Consider the following 20926-nt stretch of genomic DNA (forward strand, 5'->3'; position numbering starts at 1 on the left):
TGAAAACACCCCCAGCAATACAATGATCTCAAAAGCAACAGACTGTCTTCTAGAGAAGGACAGGTTTTAATGCTTAAAATAATATTTTAAAAATCTGTAAGAAATTCAAAATAGCTTTAAAATACCCCAATAGCTTTAAAACAATACCAGTAAACAAAGTAACTACAAAAATGCAAGTGTTACTTGATTTATACCTAAATACTAAAGTCAGAAAATGAAGTATGTCCATTACAATAAAAGCTTTTGGCATATATATATTATTCTACCTAAGGATGAATGTTATCTTTCTGTGTGTAACAATTTTTAACTGAGATTCAATCTACAAAAGCGAGGGGGAAAATAGTAAAAGTAATACTTTGCATACATGGTTTAAAGTTTTCTGACTCTGAACTTTCTATGCCTCAATTTTCCTCTTGAAAACTGAGATAAAAATCACTGCTGTTTTCCTTATTGATCCTCAGCTAATAATTTACACGAATGGCTTTTAATTAAGATTAAAACTGTTTATAATTGTAAATGGCATGGTAGCAGCAATTTTGTAAATTTCTCTTTTAAAATGTTTTCTAAAATAAGTTTTGTTTTGCCAATTAAAAAAGAGAAAAGCTATGTGAACCACTCAATTAAATTTAAAAAAATTAATAAAAGAATATCAGTGCTTCCTTACTTTTTTCTTTTTCTACTTCCATAACTTTCTTCTTCCATTCATCAAATGTTGGTATATCTTCTGGATCTTTGGGATTTGCTACAGATGTAGGGTCAGTTTCTCCTGGTTTTGTAATATCAGCACTCTGTAAGAAATACCAAAAAAATAAACAGACTTCAACCTTCAAAGACTAGATTAATAAATAATAAAAGTAAAAACAAATGTTTCTGTCAAAAGTCTAACTTTGTAATGAATAACATTAATAGAAAAGTTTCAATTTATTTAAAAGCTGAATTTCTCTTAAAAGAACTGTAATCATTTCTATCTATGTACCACAACACCACAAGATATTTTCCTTCACATGTTAGTGATATAAGCATAGGTTGTTTTATAAAAACTGTAATATATCCTGAGCAAACATTACTCATATACAAAGTGTAGAAATTAATAAATTTATACCTATAGTGCATATATGTTAAAATCTAAATTAAAAAACATTTACTAAAGGAAACTAATTTTAGATGGATTATATATAGTTTCTACAAAATTCATAACAAGCACTTTCTATTCAAAAATTGAAACTTAGATTTAAAAATCTAAATATTTAAAAAACTATTTCACAATTTAAAAGTAGAAAAAATATCTTTATGACTCAGGGTGGTAAAAAGATTAACAAATACAGAATGCATTTTTAAAAAGCTGACACATTTGACTAGATTAAAAATTTAAGAATTTAAAACATCTTAAGACCATAAATTACATGAAAATAATAAGCCAAAGACTGAGAGAAGTATGTGCAACACATTTAGCCAACAAAGGATTACTGCCAACTCCTAAGAATGCTTACAAATCAATATGAGGGAACACAATAAAAGCAATAAATTCAGCAAGAAAAATACAATCAGAGTAATAACAACTGAATGCAAATGAAAACCAGAGATACATAAATTATACCAATCATATGGAGAAAAAAGTGAGTTATTGTGTGGGAAGTCATGGCTTGTCTATCGAATCATGGGAAATCTATCAGAATGCTGAAGTGATTAGAAACAATTCAAATATGCATTAAATGAAGAATGGACAAATTATAGTAGTAGAATAGCTGTAAAAAAGTACTGAAAGCAATGAATCTCAAGAATAATGTTGAATAAAATGCTACTTAAGGCAAGAATTCATATTTCAAAATATGCCAAATTAATAGTATGTACTGTTTATGGCTAACTAGAAAGCTCTAAAATAAAATTTCAAAAATCCAACAAATTGAAGATAATTCTTCTATCTGATGAGGAGGGAAGGGTATACAATCTGTGACTTATTTTTTTAAACTGAATAATATGTATATAGCTGTTTGTTATTAAATCGTTTTTATATTCCTAAGACTATGCTTAATGTGTTTATCAGTGGTCCTAAAACTGAAACTCTTCAGCCTGAAGTATAGTTAAGTGTAAATGCAAATTCACTGAAAATTTATGAAAAGAGAAAGAGAAAAAAGAACATCTGAAATTAAAAGGGAATGAATGCAGATGGGGTGTGCTACAGTTTGAATTGTTCTTTAACTGCACTTGTTTATCATCCCCAATCCCTTTTTATTTTTGAGACAGGATCTTACTAAATTGGGCTTAGGGCAAGTTTCTAAGTTGCTGAGGCTGGTCTCGATCTTGCTAGTCTCAATCTTACAGTCCTCTTGCATCAGCCTCCCGAGTTGTTGGGATTACAGGCGTATGCCAGCACACCTGGCTGAAGATTCTTAAATTTAATAGTCATAACTTCTACATAGTTGAGAAACTGCTTAAATAAAGTCTTTCCGTATGTGGCAACAAATAGTTGATGGTGGCAGAAAACTCATTAAATTATATATAACCAAAGAGTCCACACATAGAACAATGTACATACAAATACTGTACTGGAACCAGGCATGGTGGCACAAGCCTATAATCGGAGCTACTCAGGAAGCTGGCAGTTGATGATTTCAAATTTGAGGCTAGCATGAGCAACTTAGCTAAAAAAAAAAAAGGGCGAGGGACATGGCTCAATGGTAGCATGCCCCTGAGTTCAATCCCCAGAACTGCAAAACAAAACAAAACACAATTATATTGGAAGTAATACCATGAAATAACCACTTGCTCTCAGGAAGCACAGTTCATGTCAGTTCCACAACTGTCATTAACTACTTTATCGCCCTAATTTTGAGACAAATATGGTTAGCAAATTATAAGAGTAACTAATAAAAGAATGCACTTTATAATAAAGTAAGAGATAGTGAAAGTTGTATACCAACCTCATTTTTTAAATGATCTGAAGCACTCAATGGAGATTTTGGATCATTGCTACCTTGTTCATTTGGTGAAACTTTTGATTCAAATTCTGATTTTGTTATCTTTCCTTTGCCATGTGAAGATGACACATTTTCTATATGTTGGCCAACAAGGCTATTTGAAACCAATAAATAAATAAATAAATAAAACAAATTATAGCTGGATAACAAAGTTTTAAACAATCTAAATGCCATAATTATTGCATTCAAACCAAGCAAAGAACAAAGATATCACCTCTCTCTCAATCATAAAGTCAAATTAAATATGCACCAAAGTCCATTCAGACACATCACTGTCATCATTATGGTCATTCCAAGGACAAACAACTGTTCCCACGTACCTTTCAGGTGGACTGACAAAGGAAGGCTGTTCCACTGTTGCATCTGCATCCAGGGCCTCACCAACTTCACAGTCAGTTTCAGATTGCTCAGTTTCACTTGCCTTGGCTATTGGGATAGTACCAGCTTTATCTATTTCACTACAAGAAACAACAAAGACAATTTAGTAACTTAGTGGACCTAATGAAGCTAAGTTAAAAAGAAAAAAACCTATCAGTGAACTCCAAAACATAATGAAAAAATAACTTTACAATTCTCCAGAATGTGTTTTTAAGAATTCACTTAAGTCATGTAATGTCAACTACTAATAAATGTTCCTAGCAAAACATTATAGGTAAGTATTTGGTGTTATAAAAAATAAGATTTTTAAGCTGGGCGCAGTGGCACATGCCTATAATCCCAGCAGCTCGGGAGGCTGAGTCAGGAAGATCCTGAGAGTTCAAAGCCAGTCTCAGCAAAAGCGAGGTGGTAAGGAACTGTCTCTAAGTATACAAAATAGGGCTGAGGATGTGGCTCAGTGGCCAAGTGCCCCTGAATTTAATCCCCAGTACCCACCTCAAAAAAAATTTTTTTTAATTATTTATTCTAAATGTATCCTCTTTAAAGTTAAATTTGCCTGTTATATATACTAATTCTACTAACATTTCCTGTTAGTATATTAATACTACTAACATTAGTTGTTATCTATACCATCAAAATCATCTGTTATCTCAAGATATATCACTGAAGTTCTGAGGCATTTTTAGAATTTCCCTTTAAAAATATACACCCTAATATTTCCCTTGCCTCACCTATTTCACTGAAGTCATGGCTAATATATTGGAAAAATAGGATGTACTGTTCAGGAATACAATATCTAGCCTAAAGTTGTTTCTGAAATAATAATTTAAATTTCTTTATTTTATAATTTATGTAAATAATGTCATTATTTCTCAATACGTTTTCTGTTCCCTTGTGCCTTACTGGGGAAAATCCCTAAACAATAATTGTAACATCTCTGTGTACAACTCCCTGGGCCTGTCCCTTGCATTCCTGAGGAAGACAGATTTTTTTTTTTTAAATACCAGGGATTAAACCCAGGGGCACTCAATCACTGAGCCACATCTCCAGCCATTTTTGTAGTTTATTTAGTGACACAGTCTTGCTGAGTTGCTTAGGGCCTTGCTAAGTTGCTTAGGGCCTTGCTAAGTTACTGGCTTTGAACTTGCAATCCTCTTGCCTCAGCTGCTGGGATTACAGGTGTGCATCACTGTGCCAAGCCAGAAGACAGGTATTTAAAAAGTGCCTGCAATGAAAACTAGTAGTGAGGCTACTGATGATGATGATGATGATGATATTAGCTGAAATATGTATTCTTACTTTGTATCAGACATTCCTCAATATCAACCGATTTAATAAAGAAAATGTTTAATATGGTATAAAGACAATTGTTTTGTTTTTTGGAATACTGCTGGAAAGAGTCAGAAGGAATACATAACTGATGTTCTAAATTAAAGATCACTTATTCTTAAATATTCTGGTATTTAATATTAAATTTCAAAAAGGTAGCTCTTCACACACCAACAAAACTATAAATGGAATGCCAGGGATTCTTAAATAGAAACTAATAACTGATACGAGTTTTGGATAATTATAGGGAATTTTATACAAATAAACACTATGTTTCCTAAGTAGAACCTCACTTGGCCTACACTAGGCAGAGCTTCATGGCTGGGATCTAATCCACTTCACTGTATAAAGCAGCCAAATAAACAAATTCATTATAAGATAATTACATTCAAAACAAACACAAAATGCAGGTATCAAAAATTAGTTCTGCTAAATAGTTGAAATTTCAAACTGGAGTATCAAGCTGCCATATCCTATTAAATGATTTTTCCAAATTAACTAAGGAGATTTTTTTTTCTTCTTCTTTATAATGACTTACTCAAGCTTTGAGACTGGAGTGATTTCTGAGGTAGATGAGCTGGAAATATTTTCAGCATCTTCACTGTTCCCAACTGCACTGGAAGTATCTTCATGCAAATCAACTGCAGGGAGTGTCTCAACCACAGGTGGATTTAACTTTCCTGACTCTGTATGCTGTTTAAAAAGCCAGTTACATTTAATGTTGAGATTAACAAATTATCTCTTTTGCTGAGCAAGAGTTTACAAAAACAGAAAGCTAAAAAACAACCATAAAAGAATGTCCACTAAAGCACTTGTATAAAAATCCTGTCTTCCAACATTACAACCCTAAGGAATATATTTTATATTAAAATACAGGCACAACAACACACATTTTACATAAATTTGCATAAAGCTCTTATCTCTTTCTCCCTTCCTACTTCCGATTTTGTATTAGGGCCTATAACAGGCTGGGGATATAGCTCAGTTGGTAGAGTGCTTGCCTTGCATGCACAAGGCCCTGGGTTCAATCCCCAGCATCACACACACTCACACTAAAAAAACGCCAAAGTGTATTAGGACCTACAAATATTTCCTCTTACTACAATTAATGAATGCTAGCAACAACTAAGAAATATATTTAAATATACAAAACAGTAAAACAAAAAGTACTTGTCCCCAAGCAGTTTAGGGGCTAGTGTCTGTCAATACAACAACAATATGGCTGTACAAAGCTACACATGATTCTTGCTGTTCCTTCATAGTCCTAAATGCCCTAGGTCACACACCTCTCAAAAACATAATCCGAAATATACCTGATCATATTTGAAAATTTCTATAGCACCCCTTGCCTTACCATAATCCTAAAAAGAATTAGCTTGCTCCATGCCACCATTGTTTCCTGTAGAGTCTTTATCACAGTATCTAAAAGATCTCAAATGCCATTATTTATTTTCCCCCTTCCTGAACTATACTGTGCCTGCGTAAGGACTATATTCACTCGATTACTGACAATTCTAATATCTAGCATTAAAGTATCTAGCATACAGTTTGCATTCAAATGCTCAATAAGTGATCAACAAATGAGAAATTCATACTCAATTCAAGGAAAAGAAACTATGAACTACTAAGGATTGAAAGAGATAGGTCTTAAAGAAAAGGAAGGTCAGTACAGGAGCAAAAACAAAACACAAGGCACAGAATCAGGAGAATATAAACTATAATCATTTGAATAATTACAAGGAAAAATTCACAAAGGAATATAAATGATTTGCATAATTATTGTTGAGAAAAGAACTATTACATTAATATCAAACACTGCATTATCATATCAACGTGCATCAATATTTTAAAAAAATGAGCTAGTTCATGTTTTTTTTTAAACCTAAATTCAATGTGTATTTTATGCTTCAGTAAATCAGTATGAACTAGCCACATTCCAAGCACTCAACAGCCACATGTGGGTAACAACTATTCTACTATATTATAGCACAGGTACAGAAGATGTAAACATTGGTAAGTATCTGAGCAAGAGCACACCAGAAAACAAATAATGGCAAGACTGTTGAAGCCAGTCATATAATTGGAAGGGTTACAGGTAACACTTTCCTACTCCTTTTCACAAAACTTTGGCAAATGTCTTCCAAAATTAAATAAAGTGAAACTCACTTTATCTCCTTTATATAACCCGGTAAATTTAAAGAGTACTGGCTATATTAACAAAAAGGAATTTTTCCTAATTCTGAGCTGAAAATATATTTTTTTAAATTAAGAGACAGTTTTTCCTTCGTCTCTCTGCCTCTGTTCCTACAACCATTACTGATATTAAATGATTTCCAGTTGCCTCAAAATTCTGATAGGCCTACAGTGTGCTCATTCCAGTTTTTTAATCTTTCATAAAGTTTGATGGAATGAAATACCCAATGAGATAAAAAGAAAAATATATTCTAGAATATTATGCTAGTTCATATTCCACATAAAATGGAAATATGGGTGTCAAAATACTCTTGTTCTACACACAATTACTTTCTTTTGTTGTAAATAAAGCAGTTTAGAAATAAAATCTTCTATATGAAAATCTGAAGAGACATTGTAGACATTATAATGAACCAATATAGAACCTAAGAAGAAATAAGGAATTACATTCAAACTTTTACTTCAAAGAGACTAGTCATATTTATTAAATCTGTAAACTTTATTTTATCAAAAGCAGTACTATTAGCAGATAACTAACATTAAGTTCCATTACATGGTACTTCAAAATTAAAAAATAACAATACAAATATGGTGAACAGAGGTATGCTATCTTCTGAAGTAGTTGAAAAGGCAAATTATTAAAAATCAAAGCAACATAGCTTACTTGTACATCCACAATACAGTCATCTTTTAATTTATTTTCTTCTGGAGGAATGGGCAAATTTGAACCCAATTTTCCCAATAATTCTGCATTAGTAGGTCCCTCTCTTTCATCCTATAGTACAACAAAGAAAAAAAGACTGATAAAATTGCTTCATATAACACTTAATAAAGACCACTGCTTTCTATATGCTAAAACCAAAAAACTGACCTTTATACATTTGACTCTACTTACTTTTATTTGTTTGCATACTTACTGTGTACTTTCCTATATCTCCTTTCTCATCAATACACTTAAAATGTACAATACACAAAAAACCTCATTTGATTGCTTAATAAGCACTTTACACCTACCACCCAGTGGTAAAACACAGTAAACTGTGATAAATATCCGACAAATGAAGGCACCCATAGTTTTTTTGTCTTTTTACTCACATTCAAGTTAGAACTTCTAATACCTTTGTGTCTTTAAATATACCTTCTAGAGTATAAATACCTGAGTCAATCTGGCACAAATATCTAAATGTTTGCTGAAAGAGTAGTTTCCCTCCTCAGTACCTTTTCAGTGTATATATACTTTTTTTTTTCTTTCCTTTGGTACCAGGGATTAAATTCAGGGGCACTCGCCATTGAGCCACATCTTAAGCCCTATTATGTATTTTATTTAGAGACAGGGTTCTCACTGAACTCCTTAGCACCTTGCTTTTCTGAGGCTGGCTTTGAACTCACGATCCTCCTGCCTCAGCTTCCTCGGCCACTGGGATTATAGGCATGCAACACCATGCCCAGCTCAGTGCTTTGATTAAATTCATTTTTATATTTTGTCTCCAAATACCCCATCAGAGATTAGACTTAAGTCTTATAAGACTGTGGGGAAAAGGATAAAATTATAGTTTCTTTTGAGAAGTATTTAGCAAGTCTTCAAAATTTTAAATATTCCATCCAGAAATATATTTCACATAACTTAAAAACTTAGTCTGTTTCAACTATCAAGCCAAAAAAAAAAAAAAAAAACTCTAGTCATGTAAACGTAATTATAAATCTGTGTGTTGACACACACAAGCACTGTGCATATTGCGTGCACACATACAGCTGAGAAACACTGCAGAAGCCCATTAGTAAGGAAATGATTAATAGAGTATGGTTTATCTGTGTGATGGAATGAAAATGCAGTCATTTAGAAGAACAAGTCAACGTGAAAAGGTGACATGTGAAGGAGGATGCTAGTCAATTTGCAGAATATTTATGTGACACTTAATGGAAATAAAATATTAGTTGTATGCATATATAAAGGTATATCTATACAAACAGAAAAAAAATCTGAACATGTTCATGAGAAACAGTAAACTGTAGTTCCTTTGGGGAGAATGATATATAAACACGAATATTCTGTAAACAATATAAATTTAAAATACGCTGAAGTTGGAGGCAAAAGCAAATAGTCAATATTTATCTTTTATCATATAAAATGGTGAAACGTGAGATCATATTGGTTTCTTTGGATTCTATCTATTCACTGTACGTATCTACAGAAAAGAAACTACAGTTGCCAACTACAAATTATCCTTGTTATACTCATTTCTGACAGTTTTTCATTTATAAGATTGGGGTACCTTTAGAAACCCTTTAAGTATTTAGGCAATAAAAAGAGAGCACTAGGGCTGGGGCTGTAGCTCAGTGGTAGAGCACTTGCCTCACAAGTGGGAAGCACTAGGTTCAACCCTCAGCACCACATAAAAATAAACTAATAAACAAAGATATTTTGTCCACATACAACTAAAAAAAATTTTTAAAAAAAGATAGCACTAGTTTTTAGTTCTCTGAACATACACTCTTTTTTCTCCTTACTATAGGACCAAGAATGATCATGAAATTCCAAATACAAGCAACAAGTATCTATAAATCTCTGAGCTACCTTAATCCAAAAACCTGAGCAACTTCCCTATATTAAAGCAAGAAAAAATATAAATTTCCACCAAAAATTGTGGCAAAGTATTTTTGAAGTGACTTTTATTCTAAATGTTTGGAGACAGTCTTAGAAAGCTGAGTACACAAATTATAATGTCAACTTAAAGTACCTTTTTCTGAAATTGTATGTCTTCATTTTCTAGCACACAGTTGTCATCTTGAGAGTAATATGATGAAGCTGAAGCTGAAGAACTCTCTTTACAACATACACGCCAGCTGGGAAGCCTGGAAAACATCCATGGAAAACAACAACAAAGAGAGAGAGAGAGAGAGAGAGAGAGAGAAATTAAGTCAACATAGTCCCTATATGGGCTAAATTTGAGGTAATAAACAGGCTCCCATTCCAACACCCTTAAAAACTTAACAATTTAAAGATGAAGAATGCCCTAAGAAAAGTATAAACATGAGATCATATTGGTTTCTTTGTAAGATGCCATTATCAACATTCCAAGTAAGATGCCATTGACTCCTACAAAGGTACAAAAGAAAAGACTCCGGGCTGGGGTTGTAGCTCAGTAGAGCACTCGCCTAGCACATGCGAAGCCCTGGGTTTGATCCTCAGCACCACATAAAAATAAATGAATAAAATAAAGGTATTGTGCCAACTACAACTAAAAAATAAATATTAAAAAAAAAAAACTTCACAGAAACAGTATGTAGTAATTATCATCCTATCAAGGAAGGAAAGTCAAAGAGTTAACCTACTCAGAAAGTTCAAGATGCCAATAATATTCTAAATTTTGCCAGATATTTAAGAACAAATAACTCCAAAAGTTATCTAACATGTTTCAAAGCATAGAAGCAAAGCTTACAAATTATTCTTACGTAGAGAACAGTGTATAAAAATTTAACAAATAGCGCAAGTTAACATTACCTATGAAATAAAATGCAAAACTTCTAAAGAAAACAATTAAAAAGTCTCTGGGAATATACCAAGGAGAAATATACCACTGCTGGATTAAGTAGTTTACCTCTGATATTCAAAACTGGTTTGATATAATAAAATCTATTTCTTTAGTTTGCTATGCATATCAAGAAAAATGTCTTATGATTAGTCCACTAAAAGACATCTGATTATATATCCATCAAGCATCTTTAAATCAATAATAAAGTATGTGTATATTTAGTATGGGAAACATACATAATACACAATCCTAAAAGTTAATATAATATTTAGTGAAGAAACCTAAAAACACACCTATATAGGTCTGAAACAAAACAAAAATATTCATATAATATTACATAGTATAAGGATAAAGAAGACGGCAAATGGAAAAGTTACAAAGTAAAATTATTGAGTTACAAATAATGAGTTTACCTGCATTAATTGCAGATAACGAGTTAATAGAAGTGGAAAATTCCAAAGAATTGCCTACATAAGGAAGTTCTACATGTAAAATTTAAGTCCTAGATATAGAATTAATACATTAACAGACTCTCAGTAGAAACAACACCAACAATTATAAATGTGATATTAGAAGAGTCTCCATTTACAATAGAAAAATAAAATACCAAGAAACAAATAGCAAGAAATCTTATACTACAAAGAACTGTTTGAAATTGCTGGTATTTGATAGTTGTTTTACTTGAAAAGAATGTCAATTTCACACAATTCAAAATGGTACTATATAAGGAACATTTGGAAAACCATATACTGAAGATATAAAAAGGGCAACTTTTTATGTAAAAAGCAAGCCAGAAACTGTCAAAAAGATTCTGATATGAGGGAACTAGACCTACATGAAACAATAATAACAGCAATATGGTACTGAGATGAGAGAGAAAGAAAGGGAAAGCCCAGGGGGCTCTAGAAAGAGAAATCCCAGAGTGACAGCTGTAAACAAGGAATGCAGGGCAACCAGTCTAGATGGGAGCTACCAGAAGCTCTGTAAGAGCCTTGCTGCTTTAAAAAGATGCAAATGACAGCACTACTGAGAGATCTTTCAAAGTCTGGAATATATACTGGATGATATTCTTTATTATATGTTTTAATTAAATAGAAAACAAGTAAAATATTAGTTCCAGGAAAAGTAAAAAAAAAAAAAAGTGTAGAAAAGGAAAAATGATTATAGGTTCTACTACCTGGCTCAACTGTAAACAGCAAGTACTTATCTAAATCAAATTAGGATAGAACTCTATAGCAGCATATAGTTAATAGAATCACCTGTAGCACTTAGGTAAATACCAAAAAAATCAGCTAGGAAATGAAAGCAGTTTCGTTGAAAACACAAAATGAGGAAAAGGGGAACAGCTTCATGGTTGTATAGGGAAAAAGTAGGGGGCTTAGAACCAGACCTTTTACTTTTAGAACTGTTGACTTTTTTTTTTTTTAATTTGTGGATCATTTTAATACTGATTTTTAATGAAATGAACACAAGTCAGGACATTTGAACTTTGGCTATAAAATTAACAATTTTATAATGCTTCCTAACAGGTCAGACAGGCAGGCAGACACACACACACACACACACACACACACACACACACACATCATTTAACAGGAAAACAGTAATGACGCCTTAAAAATATGAAAAAACAACTTTAAGTGTAAATCCAAAAATAAATCAAATGCAATGTTTTAAACTCCATAATTATCCCAAATGAACTTATCTACTGATGAGGGTTCACTGTTTGCTTTTTAAGCCTTGAGCTGGTTGGCCCCAAAATGGTATAAAGGACATCCCTTGTGGACTGGAGGAAGGAGACCTAGATGTGTACACTGGTTCTGTGGTATGATCAGGACAGGCTTTCATCTGAAACAAAGTTTCACCCTCTCTCCTGCTCCAATAATCTACCATATCCTTCCAAGCTTCATAAAACTCCAATCTACAAATCAAAGGGGAGCTCTGGAGTTGTACTTCAAAGTTTTCACCAAAGAAGCTCACAATCCAGTAAAGAGGCCTCAACGCCTGTGCTCTTTTTGTCATGTCTGTTTTGGATCAACTGGCAAGAGACTCCAAACTATAGACTGAAGAAAACGAATAGTAAAAACTGACTTGACTGTCTAACCATGTGCCTGCAAATTCCAGTGGCAAGAGGAAAGTAAAAAGAGAAGAACAATTATACACATGGTGGAATATTATTCAGCCATAAAAGGGTGAAATCCTGTCATTTGTGGCACGTGGATGGAACTGGAGGACATCACGTCAAGAGAAACAAGCCAGGGACAGAAAGACAAATGGTATATATTCTTACTCACATGCGGATGCTAAAGAATGTTTTTATAGAATTATAGAGTAAAACTGGTGTTACCAGAGGCAGGAGGGAAATAGGTTTGGGACAGATTGCTCAATAGGTAAAAAGGTAGGTAGATGGAATAAGTAAAACCATGACTTTTTAAACTATGAATACATTAAAACTAAAAATAACAAAGGGAAAGAGCAAGCTACATATTAATATAGTGAAATGCTACCATGTGTACAAGTTTCTCTGGAAGAATCTTTTTTAAAAAATAACACCTTGGTCGGGCTCAGTAGCACCAGAAACTACATCAAGATCATGGCAATCTGTGAGCCCTGACGTCTTCCTTTGACTCAAAATAAGTGGCCACTCCTATATAACTTACTATTCTTAAGGTGATTTGTTCATATATATTTTTTCTTGTACTTAGAAAGTAAATTCCTCAAGAACCAATTCATAATAACTGTATCACTCCCTAAATAAATCAAAACTTGCAAAGATAACGTGCTTAATAAATACGAAATAAATAAAGAGTTTTCTGTGGGGAACTGTCCTGTAGCACACAGCAGAGAGGAAATATAGCCATCTTTTTTCCTCTCCCATCACTATCACCACCACTACCATTACTACTCTCCCTCCACACCATACCCCTGCCACAAGCACATAAATTAAAAAAGAAAAAGAATCTGGAAGCTAGGAGAATATTTATCCTTTTCACCAATTCTTCCTCATAAACGTGGCATGAACTCACCATTCATACAGAAAGGTGTTAACTTACAGAATATTTGTAACAAAAGATCTTATTTTAAAACTCACATTTGAGTACCATTTAGGATACCAAAATTTCACACTTTTGGGTTGAAATAAGTCACTTTCCACCAGGATCATAATTATAGAGATAAGGCAAAGACCTAAGGAGGTGTTTGACATTACAAGAAAATATATTCAATCATGACAATTTACTAATAGGCCTAGCAAGAGAATTAAAAGAACAAGGACTAGAGTTACACAGTCTGTACAATCTTAGCCAATTTCTTAAACAAATATTTCTGTGTGTCTATTTCTTCACAATAATATTGGCTACTTCATGGAACTGTTTTGAGAATTTGATGAGCAGCTTAAATTTGCTTAGAACTGTGGACAGCACACTGTAAACACAAGGCATTAGTCATTATAATGTTTATTGAAAAGAAAAACATTTTTGAATTTTAAGAGAAGGGAAGAAAATAGGTGATACTTTTTCCTGAGAACACAGTGACAAAAAGCTAACAAACTAAACATGCATACAGTGGGAATAATCAACTGAAGTAGACTGCTTTGAGTTAAAATACACTATTTTCTGCAGCAGTTTTAGGCTCACAGCAAAATTGTATACAAGGTAAAGATAGTTCCCAGATTCCCTCTGCCCCTACATATGTGTGGCCTTCCCCATGATCAATATTCCCTACCAGAGTAGTATATCCATTACAAGTGATGAACATACATGGATACATCATTATCCCCAAGCATCCATAGTTCACAGGGTTCTCTCTTAGTGGTGTACATTCCTATGGATTTGAAGAATGTAAAATGATATATATTTACCATCACAGTATTATACATAATAGTTTAATTGCCCTAAAAATCCTCTGTGCTACAACCATTAATCTTTTTACAGTCTAAATAGTTTTGCCTTTCCAGATTGTCAAAAGATTAGAATCAAATACGTGTAGTATTCTCAAATTCTATTTTTCACTTAGTAACACACATTTACACTTCTTCCATGTCTTTTCATGGCTTGACAGCTCACTTCTATCTAGCCCCAAATAATATTCCATTGTCTGATATACTTAAAAATGAAGTTTTACTTCTAAACTATAACACTGAATAAATGGTTCATTTAAAAATCCCTTTTAGAAGATTTCTATCTATTTGTACATGACTACTACATCAGTTGATTATCTTTGTTCAAAACTGGCTTTTTGCTTTGACATGAACAGAAATACACTAAGGAATTTAAGTCAGTTAGGTAGTTAGGACAGTACCCCGAACATGGAATTGGCTGTTTCTCTCCTCCCTCCCCTGCTTTCTGGGCTACCAGGAATAAGCAGCTTTCCTTCTTCATGCTCCTCCACCATGATTTTCTGCCTCATCTCAGACCCAGAGCAACGAAACTAGCCAACTATGGACTGAACTTCTAAAACCATGTTTTAAAATCATGCATCCTAAATAAACTTCCTTTAAGCTGTACTTGTCAGGTATTTTGGTCAGTGACAAAAAGCTAACAAACCAAACATACCACTTATGATATTTAGTTATCAACTTCAGTAAATGTTACATTGACACAATATTTTATTATACCTTTTCTATGGCGATTTTGTCAAATAATCCAATTGTGTTGGATTATTTGACAAAATAGAATCCTCTTTCCTCCAGTGTGTCTCTTCAGCATCCTTTACGTTGGAATAGTACATGGCTTATTTTATGTGACCCCCACATTTTTCAAAGATACAGTCCCTTTTCTTATTAAATAGTAATGGTCCTAACATGCAGATTGTCTGATGTTTCACCAGGACCAGAATAAAGTTATCTACTCTGGGCCAGAGTCCTTCTGTAAGTAATGTGTTTTTCTCAGGTCATTACACCCAAAATCATATGATATCCATCTCAGCAGTTCTAATTTACTTTTAGGTACTTCTCAAGAAAAATGAAAACTGCCCATAAAATGTTTGTGTAAGAATATTCCCAGCAGTTCGTATTCTAATAGCCAAAAAATAGAGAAGGCAGTATATAAACAAACTGAAGTATATTCATAGAATCTATCACTGCTTGGTAATAAAAAGAAACTAACTAATGGCAAAGGAAATGAGAATAAATCTCAGAAACATTACAATGAATAGAAGAAGTCAGATGCATGAATAAAGACCATATTTAATTTAGATGTAGTTCCAAAACTGGCAAAACTAATCCACGGTGATAAAAATCAGATCAATGGCTGCCTTTAGGAGATTGTTGGAAAAGGGACATAAAAGAACATACTTGGGTGATAAAAATGTTCTATATCTTGATGGCATGTAGGTTACATTCCTCTGCATTTTCAAAATGGATCAACCTTCTGATGAACATGTGGGCATTACACTGTATGCAAATTATCTAAATTTAAATATACAGGAAACAAAAGTCAATATTCACCAGTAATTTTCAAATAGAAAATAGACTATTAGCAACAACGGGGCTGGGATTGTGGCTCAGCAGTAGAGCGCTTGCCTGGCACATGCAAGGCCCTGGGTTCAATCCTCAGCACCACATAAAAATAATAAACAAAATAAAGGTATTGTATCCAACTACAACTAAAAAATAAATATTTTTTAAAAAGTAACAATGAAGGCTATAAAATAATTTAGAAATTAACCTAAGAAAATACATAACCATGAACAAAAATTTTAATACTTGTAAGATTATTAAAAGAAGACAAATAAATGAAAGATATATTATGTTCATGGGTGGGTTGATGTAACAAAAATGTAAGACATCAATTCTCCCCAACGTACTTCATCATCTCAAATATCACTGTCAAAATACATGCAGCAGCCTACTGGTATAAATATTATATGGAAAAAAAATGGTCCAAGAATACCTAAATGAAAAACAACAACAATAAAGGCATGTGATCCACCTTGCTAGATAATCAAGATTAAAAAACCATTGTAATTAGACTATCATAACAGGATAGCAAAAGACAGGCAGCTGGAACACAGTACTTCCAACTGAAAATTGGCAAAAAGACTTTCCTTAGAGGTAGCCTACCAGACTCAGCAAAACTTACTGAATGGATGGATGGATGGATGGATGATTATCAAGCCTTTCTGAAGGCATCCGACACCTCATTAACTGTTTAGAATTCAGTTTGACAATTATTTTAGAAACTAAGTAAAAAATATGTGAAGTGGAAGAAAGGAGAAAGAATGAAATTAACAGTTTATAGCAGTCATCTCTCCTTAAGAACAATTTGCTTTCCACGGTTTGTTACCCAAGGTCTGAAAATACTAAATGAAAAATTCCAGAAATAAACAATTCATAAATTGTTGTTCATCATTCTGAATTAGCATGATGAAATCAACCACTGTCTCTTCTCTGTTTTGAATAGAAAAGAATCACTCCATGTGCAGAGTATAAGAGTTATCAGATCCAATGTGGTAGGATCTCAGTGCTCCTGTTCAAATAACTTTGGGTTTACTTAACAATGGCCCCAAGTGCTATTTTGGATATGCCAAAGAGAAGCTATGAAGTGCTACTTTTAAGTGAATAAGTGAAAGTTCTTAAAAGGAAAGAAAAAAATTAACTTGCTAAGATCTACAGTAAGAATAAAATCTTCTAACTATGAAACTGTAAAGCAAAAAGAATTGTTTGCTAATTATGCTGTTGCATCTCAAACTGCAAATATTGCAGCCATATAGTAGTATAAGTTCTTAGTTAAGATGGAAAAGTCACTCAATTATATGGTTCAGCACTATCAGAAGTTTTTCAGGCTTCTACCGGAGTCTTAGAACTTATCACCACAGACAAGGGAGGACTACTGTAAATTTATGTAAAACTGAAAACATATAAACAAAACATTACTATTTCCAAAGAACACACATCTAAATAAATGCACAGAAGGCTGACTGGAAGAACAGTATATAACCAAGTTATAACTAAATGCCAAGGATAAGGGTAGAAGAGTAAGATTGACGATAGGAAGATAAGAGTGGTTAACAGAAAACAGCAAAAGAAGGAATCCACACAGAAGGCAGCATGGTCTACTTTTACAAATAAGGAAACTAAAGCTCAGAAGTAACTTGCCCCAAATCACTGTTTTTGACTGTACACTTAGATTTTTCTCTTTCCAAAGCCTATGATCTTTCTGTATTGCTATATTTCATGCTTAATAATTTTTCAACAGATAAAAGCTAAGAAAACAACACTAATCCATTCACTAGAGAATTGGTGGTATTAGTGAAGGCCATTTACAGCGTAAGACAAAATTACAAGAACTATTCTCACAAAGGAAGAACAGTGATGTACAAAAATCAAAGTAGTGCTTTACGGTTATGATAGTCAAAGTGATAAATACAATGGCTGTATAGTAGTAGCTAGAGGAATAGACTCCAGAGTCAAAAAGACTCAAGGTTTATCTTCAGGTCCCCCTCTTATTATTTATATGGTCTTGATCTAGTTATATGATCTTGGAAAAGTTATAAGGTCTATATGCCACAATACTAACACTGTAAAATGGAGTTACTATGAGGAATTAAAATAAATGCATGTGCTCTGCTTAGCCTAACATAGAATATGCACTCAAATGTTAGTTGTTTTCATGCATGACCCCCCTTCTATTTACTTTCACTTACCAAATTTCAGAGCAGTATATACTTACAGGCTCAACAACTTCTTTTTCTACTTAGTGCTCAACCTGATGAAATCTCACTTCTGCCCTCATGATTATGAAGAAAGGTATATGGTGGGGCAAAATGTGCCTTTGACTACTGCTTCCACTTGAAATCACCTCCTTCTTTGGCATGTCAAATAATATACCTCTGCTTTCATCTCTCTGACTCTGCTGCTTTCTACTCACTATTTAAACTCTGACGTTCCTGGGTTCTGTTCTGAGTCTTGCCTTTATAATCGACTTGAGAGATCCAGCTCTCACAGTTCTTAGCTGATGGCTATTAAAGATAGCCCTTATTATCTTCTCCAGAGTGATCCACGTCTTCAAACCCTTTGTTGAAAGCCTATATCCATGTTGAGAATGAATAAATCTCATATAAAGGTTGGATTTCTCTTTCTTCATGTTCCAAAACATTTCAAAAATCTCAAAGACAACCAAATCCAAAGTTGAACACATAATCTTGTTTTTTCCAATTCTCCTCCTCCAATATTCTTGAGCCCACCATGTGGTACTGCTACCCATTCAGTTCTCAAATTAGAAATCTGAAAAACATCTGTGACTTCTCCTTTTTCTTCAACTCATTTACTTCAAATTTCTTTTCTCAAACTTCATTATGGCCACCTTAACTCAAACCCTCACTTTTTATCTACAGCAACCTTCTAATAGATCTCCCTAATTCCTATCTTATATCTCTTCAAATCAATCCTTCACACCATTGCCAAAAATCTAACACTGAATTATCAGACTGTCATTCCCCTGCTTAAGAACTTTTATACACTTTTATACATCTATACTTGACAAAATTGAAGCTTCTCTCCCCATGATATTTAAAACTCTCTAAACTTCTGCAACCATGTTAAGCTTTGTATTTCCTGCCCCTCCGTGTCCTTACTGTATGTATCAATGATGCAGAACCATCAGTACCTGCATCTTGAACACAAACCACAACATCTTTGCTTCCAAATCTTTGGCTCGTGCTGTTCCTTCTTCCAAGAACATTCTGCCCCTGCTCCAGTTCCCCACCATTCAAAACCTGGTTAAATTCTTATCATTCTTTTCTTTGAAGGCAAGTACTAGGTTAGGGACAAACTTTCCTGATTTCAACAAGCTGTGGTTTGGTGGCCCCACATCCAAAGTGTCATAGCTCTTGGGCTTTCTCTATCTGAGCACTTACTACATACACTTTATTTTTCTCTCTCACACAAGATTGAGCACCTTTAAGGCAGGGATTTTCTGTCCTCTTCTCAGCAGTGATCCATGGCTCTTACTCTGATTATGGACTGGAAAAACTTCTGTAACAGCTTAGAGAAGAGCCCAGTAATCAGAGAATTTATGGTCAAGGAACTAAACTGGGCAATGAAGTATTGCTTCTTAAGTCTAAATTCAGATCTAAGCCCTGATACAGAAACAGTGTCAACCATTCAATTTAGGGAAGTGTAGCTAAAGAAATTGTAGTTTTTTGAACATTATTGATTAGAAATTTGAAAAAAAAACTTAACAGTAATTCTACAGAGATATGAAGAGACTTATGAGAAATAGGTGAAAAACAGAAAGCCACTTTGATCAAACATGTGTAATAAAGCAAGACCAAGAGATGACTGGGCCTCCAGTGCCTTTGCTTAATAACCACGTTTTTTCTTTCAATTACAATGTTTTGGTTTTTTTTAAAGAAGATATTCTTAATCTAGTAACAGTTGCACTGAGGATTAAACCTAGGGATGCTCTACTACTCAGCTATATTTCTGTCCCTTTTTAATTTTTATCGGAGACAGGCTCTTGCTAAGTTGCCAAGGCCACCTTGATCTTACGATTCTCTTGCCTCAGACTCCCAAGTCACTGGGATTACAGGTATGGGCCATCATGCCTGGCAGTTTGGGGGCTCTTTTAAAATTATTTCTCTTCTGCTTATCTACCTGCTACTAGGAAAGAGGACTGAGGGTCCCCTTCTCCTTTCAGTTTTTATTCTATTATACTGCCTCAGCAATCTAGAGTTAAATCACATGGAACTATACAGTTAAGCTGAAAAAAGCTCTTTAATATTTGCTTCTAAGGAAACCTTTGAATTTCAGTAATTCTGATCCTTAATATTCATTCTGATGTGGGACTGGTCTTGGATTTTTTTTTTTTTGGGGGGGGGGGGGTACCAGGGATTGAACGCGAGAGTGCTCAACCGCTGAGCCACGTTCCCAGCCCTTTTTTGTATTTTATTTAGAGATGTGGTCTTGCTGAGTTGCTGAGGCTGGCTTTGAACTTGTGATCCTCCTGTCTCAGTCTCCTGAGCCACTGTGATTGCAGGTGTGCGCCACTGTGCCCAGTTTGGTCTTGGATTCTCTCAGTTTAAATACCCTATGTACCAAATTGTATTAGAAGACTGATTACTAAATTGGCCTATAATTTCAATGACCCAAACTGGGGGAAGCACTTGCTGAACACTGAAGTATGCTCAGTTTTTAATAACTTACCCTATGATTAAAATCTGGTAAATACAACTTGTCCCAAAGCTACTAGAAATAATCACATACTAAACTTTCTTGAAATAGTGTATTTAAATAAATTGTGTAAGGTGTATTTATTCTATAAAACTTAAGTCACTTTTGCTATGTTAATTTTTGATTCAAAACTGCAAAGACAGTCTCCAAATAAATTAGTACCAGGCTGACAGGTTAGCCAGGCTAAAGCAGGAAGTCTGCATAAGGAAAAGTGGAATATATAGCTATAAAACTAGGTATGAACCACACTGCAGGCCTTTAACATCAGGGTTTAAATTTTCATCCTTTAGGCAAAAGGGAGCATTTGAAAAATGCTTATCTGGTACTGACATAATCAAAGTTGA

General features: G+C 33.8%; 1 protein-coding gene across 7 annotated transcripts in view; it reads right to left on the minus strand.

The window, feature by feature from the left end:
• Suco (SUN domain containing ossification factor) overlaps positions 1-20926 on the minus strand; it is a 68445-nt gene that overhangs the window by 38718 nt on the left and 8801 nt on the right. For all 7 annotated transcript variants that reach the window (XR_007350021.1, XM_048810031.1, XM_048810030.1 and 4 more), the window contains exons 2-7: positions 9617-9731; positions 7543-7653; positions 5224-5378; positions 3299-3436; positions 2922-3072; positions 665-788 (exon numbers count right to left, since the gene is read on the minus strand). Coding sequence is in view for 6 of the 7 variants with exons in the window: in XM_048810031.1 (XP_048665988.1) it covers positions 665-788; positions 2922-3072; positions 3299-3436; positions 5224-5378; positions 7543-7653; positions 9617-9731 (794 nt within the window). In the remaining variant the exon portion in view is untranslated. The remainder of the gene's footprint in view (positions 1-664; positions 789-2921; positions 3073-3298; positions 3437-5223; positions 5379-7542; positions 7654-9616; positions 9732-20926) is intronic.

Source organism: Marmota marmota, unplaced genomic scaffold (assembly GCF_001458135.2).
Source record: "Marmota marmota marmota unplaced genomic scaffold, marMar, whole genome shotgun sequence".
Classification (NCBI taxonomy): Eukaryota; Metazoa; Chordata; class Mammalia; order Rodentia; family Sciuridae; genus Marmota; species Marmota marmota.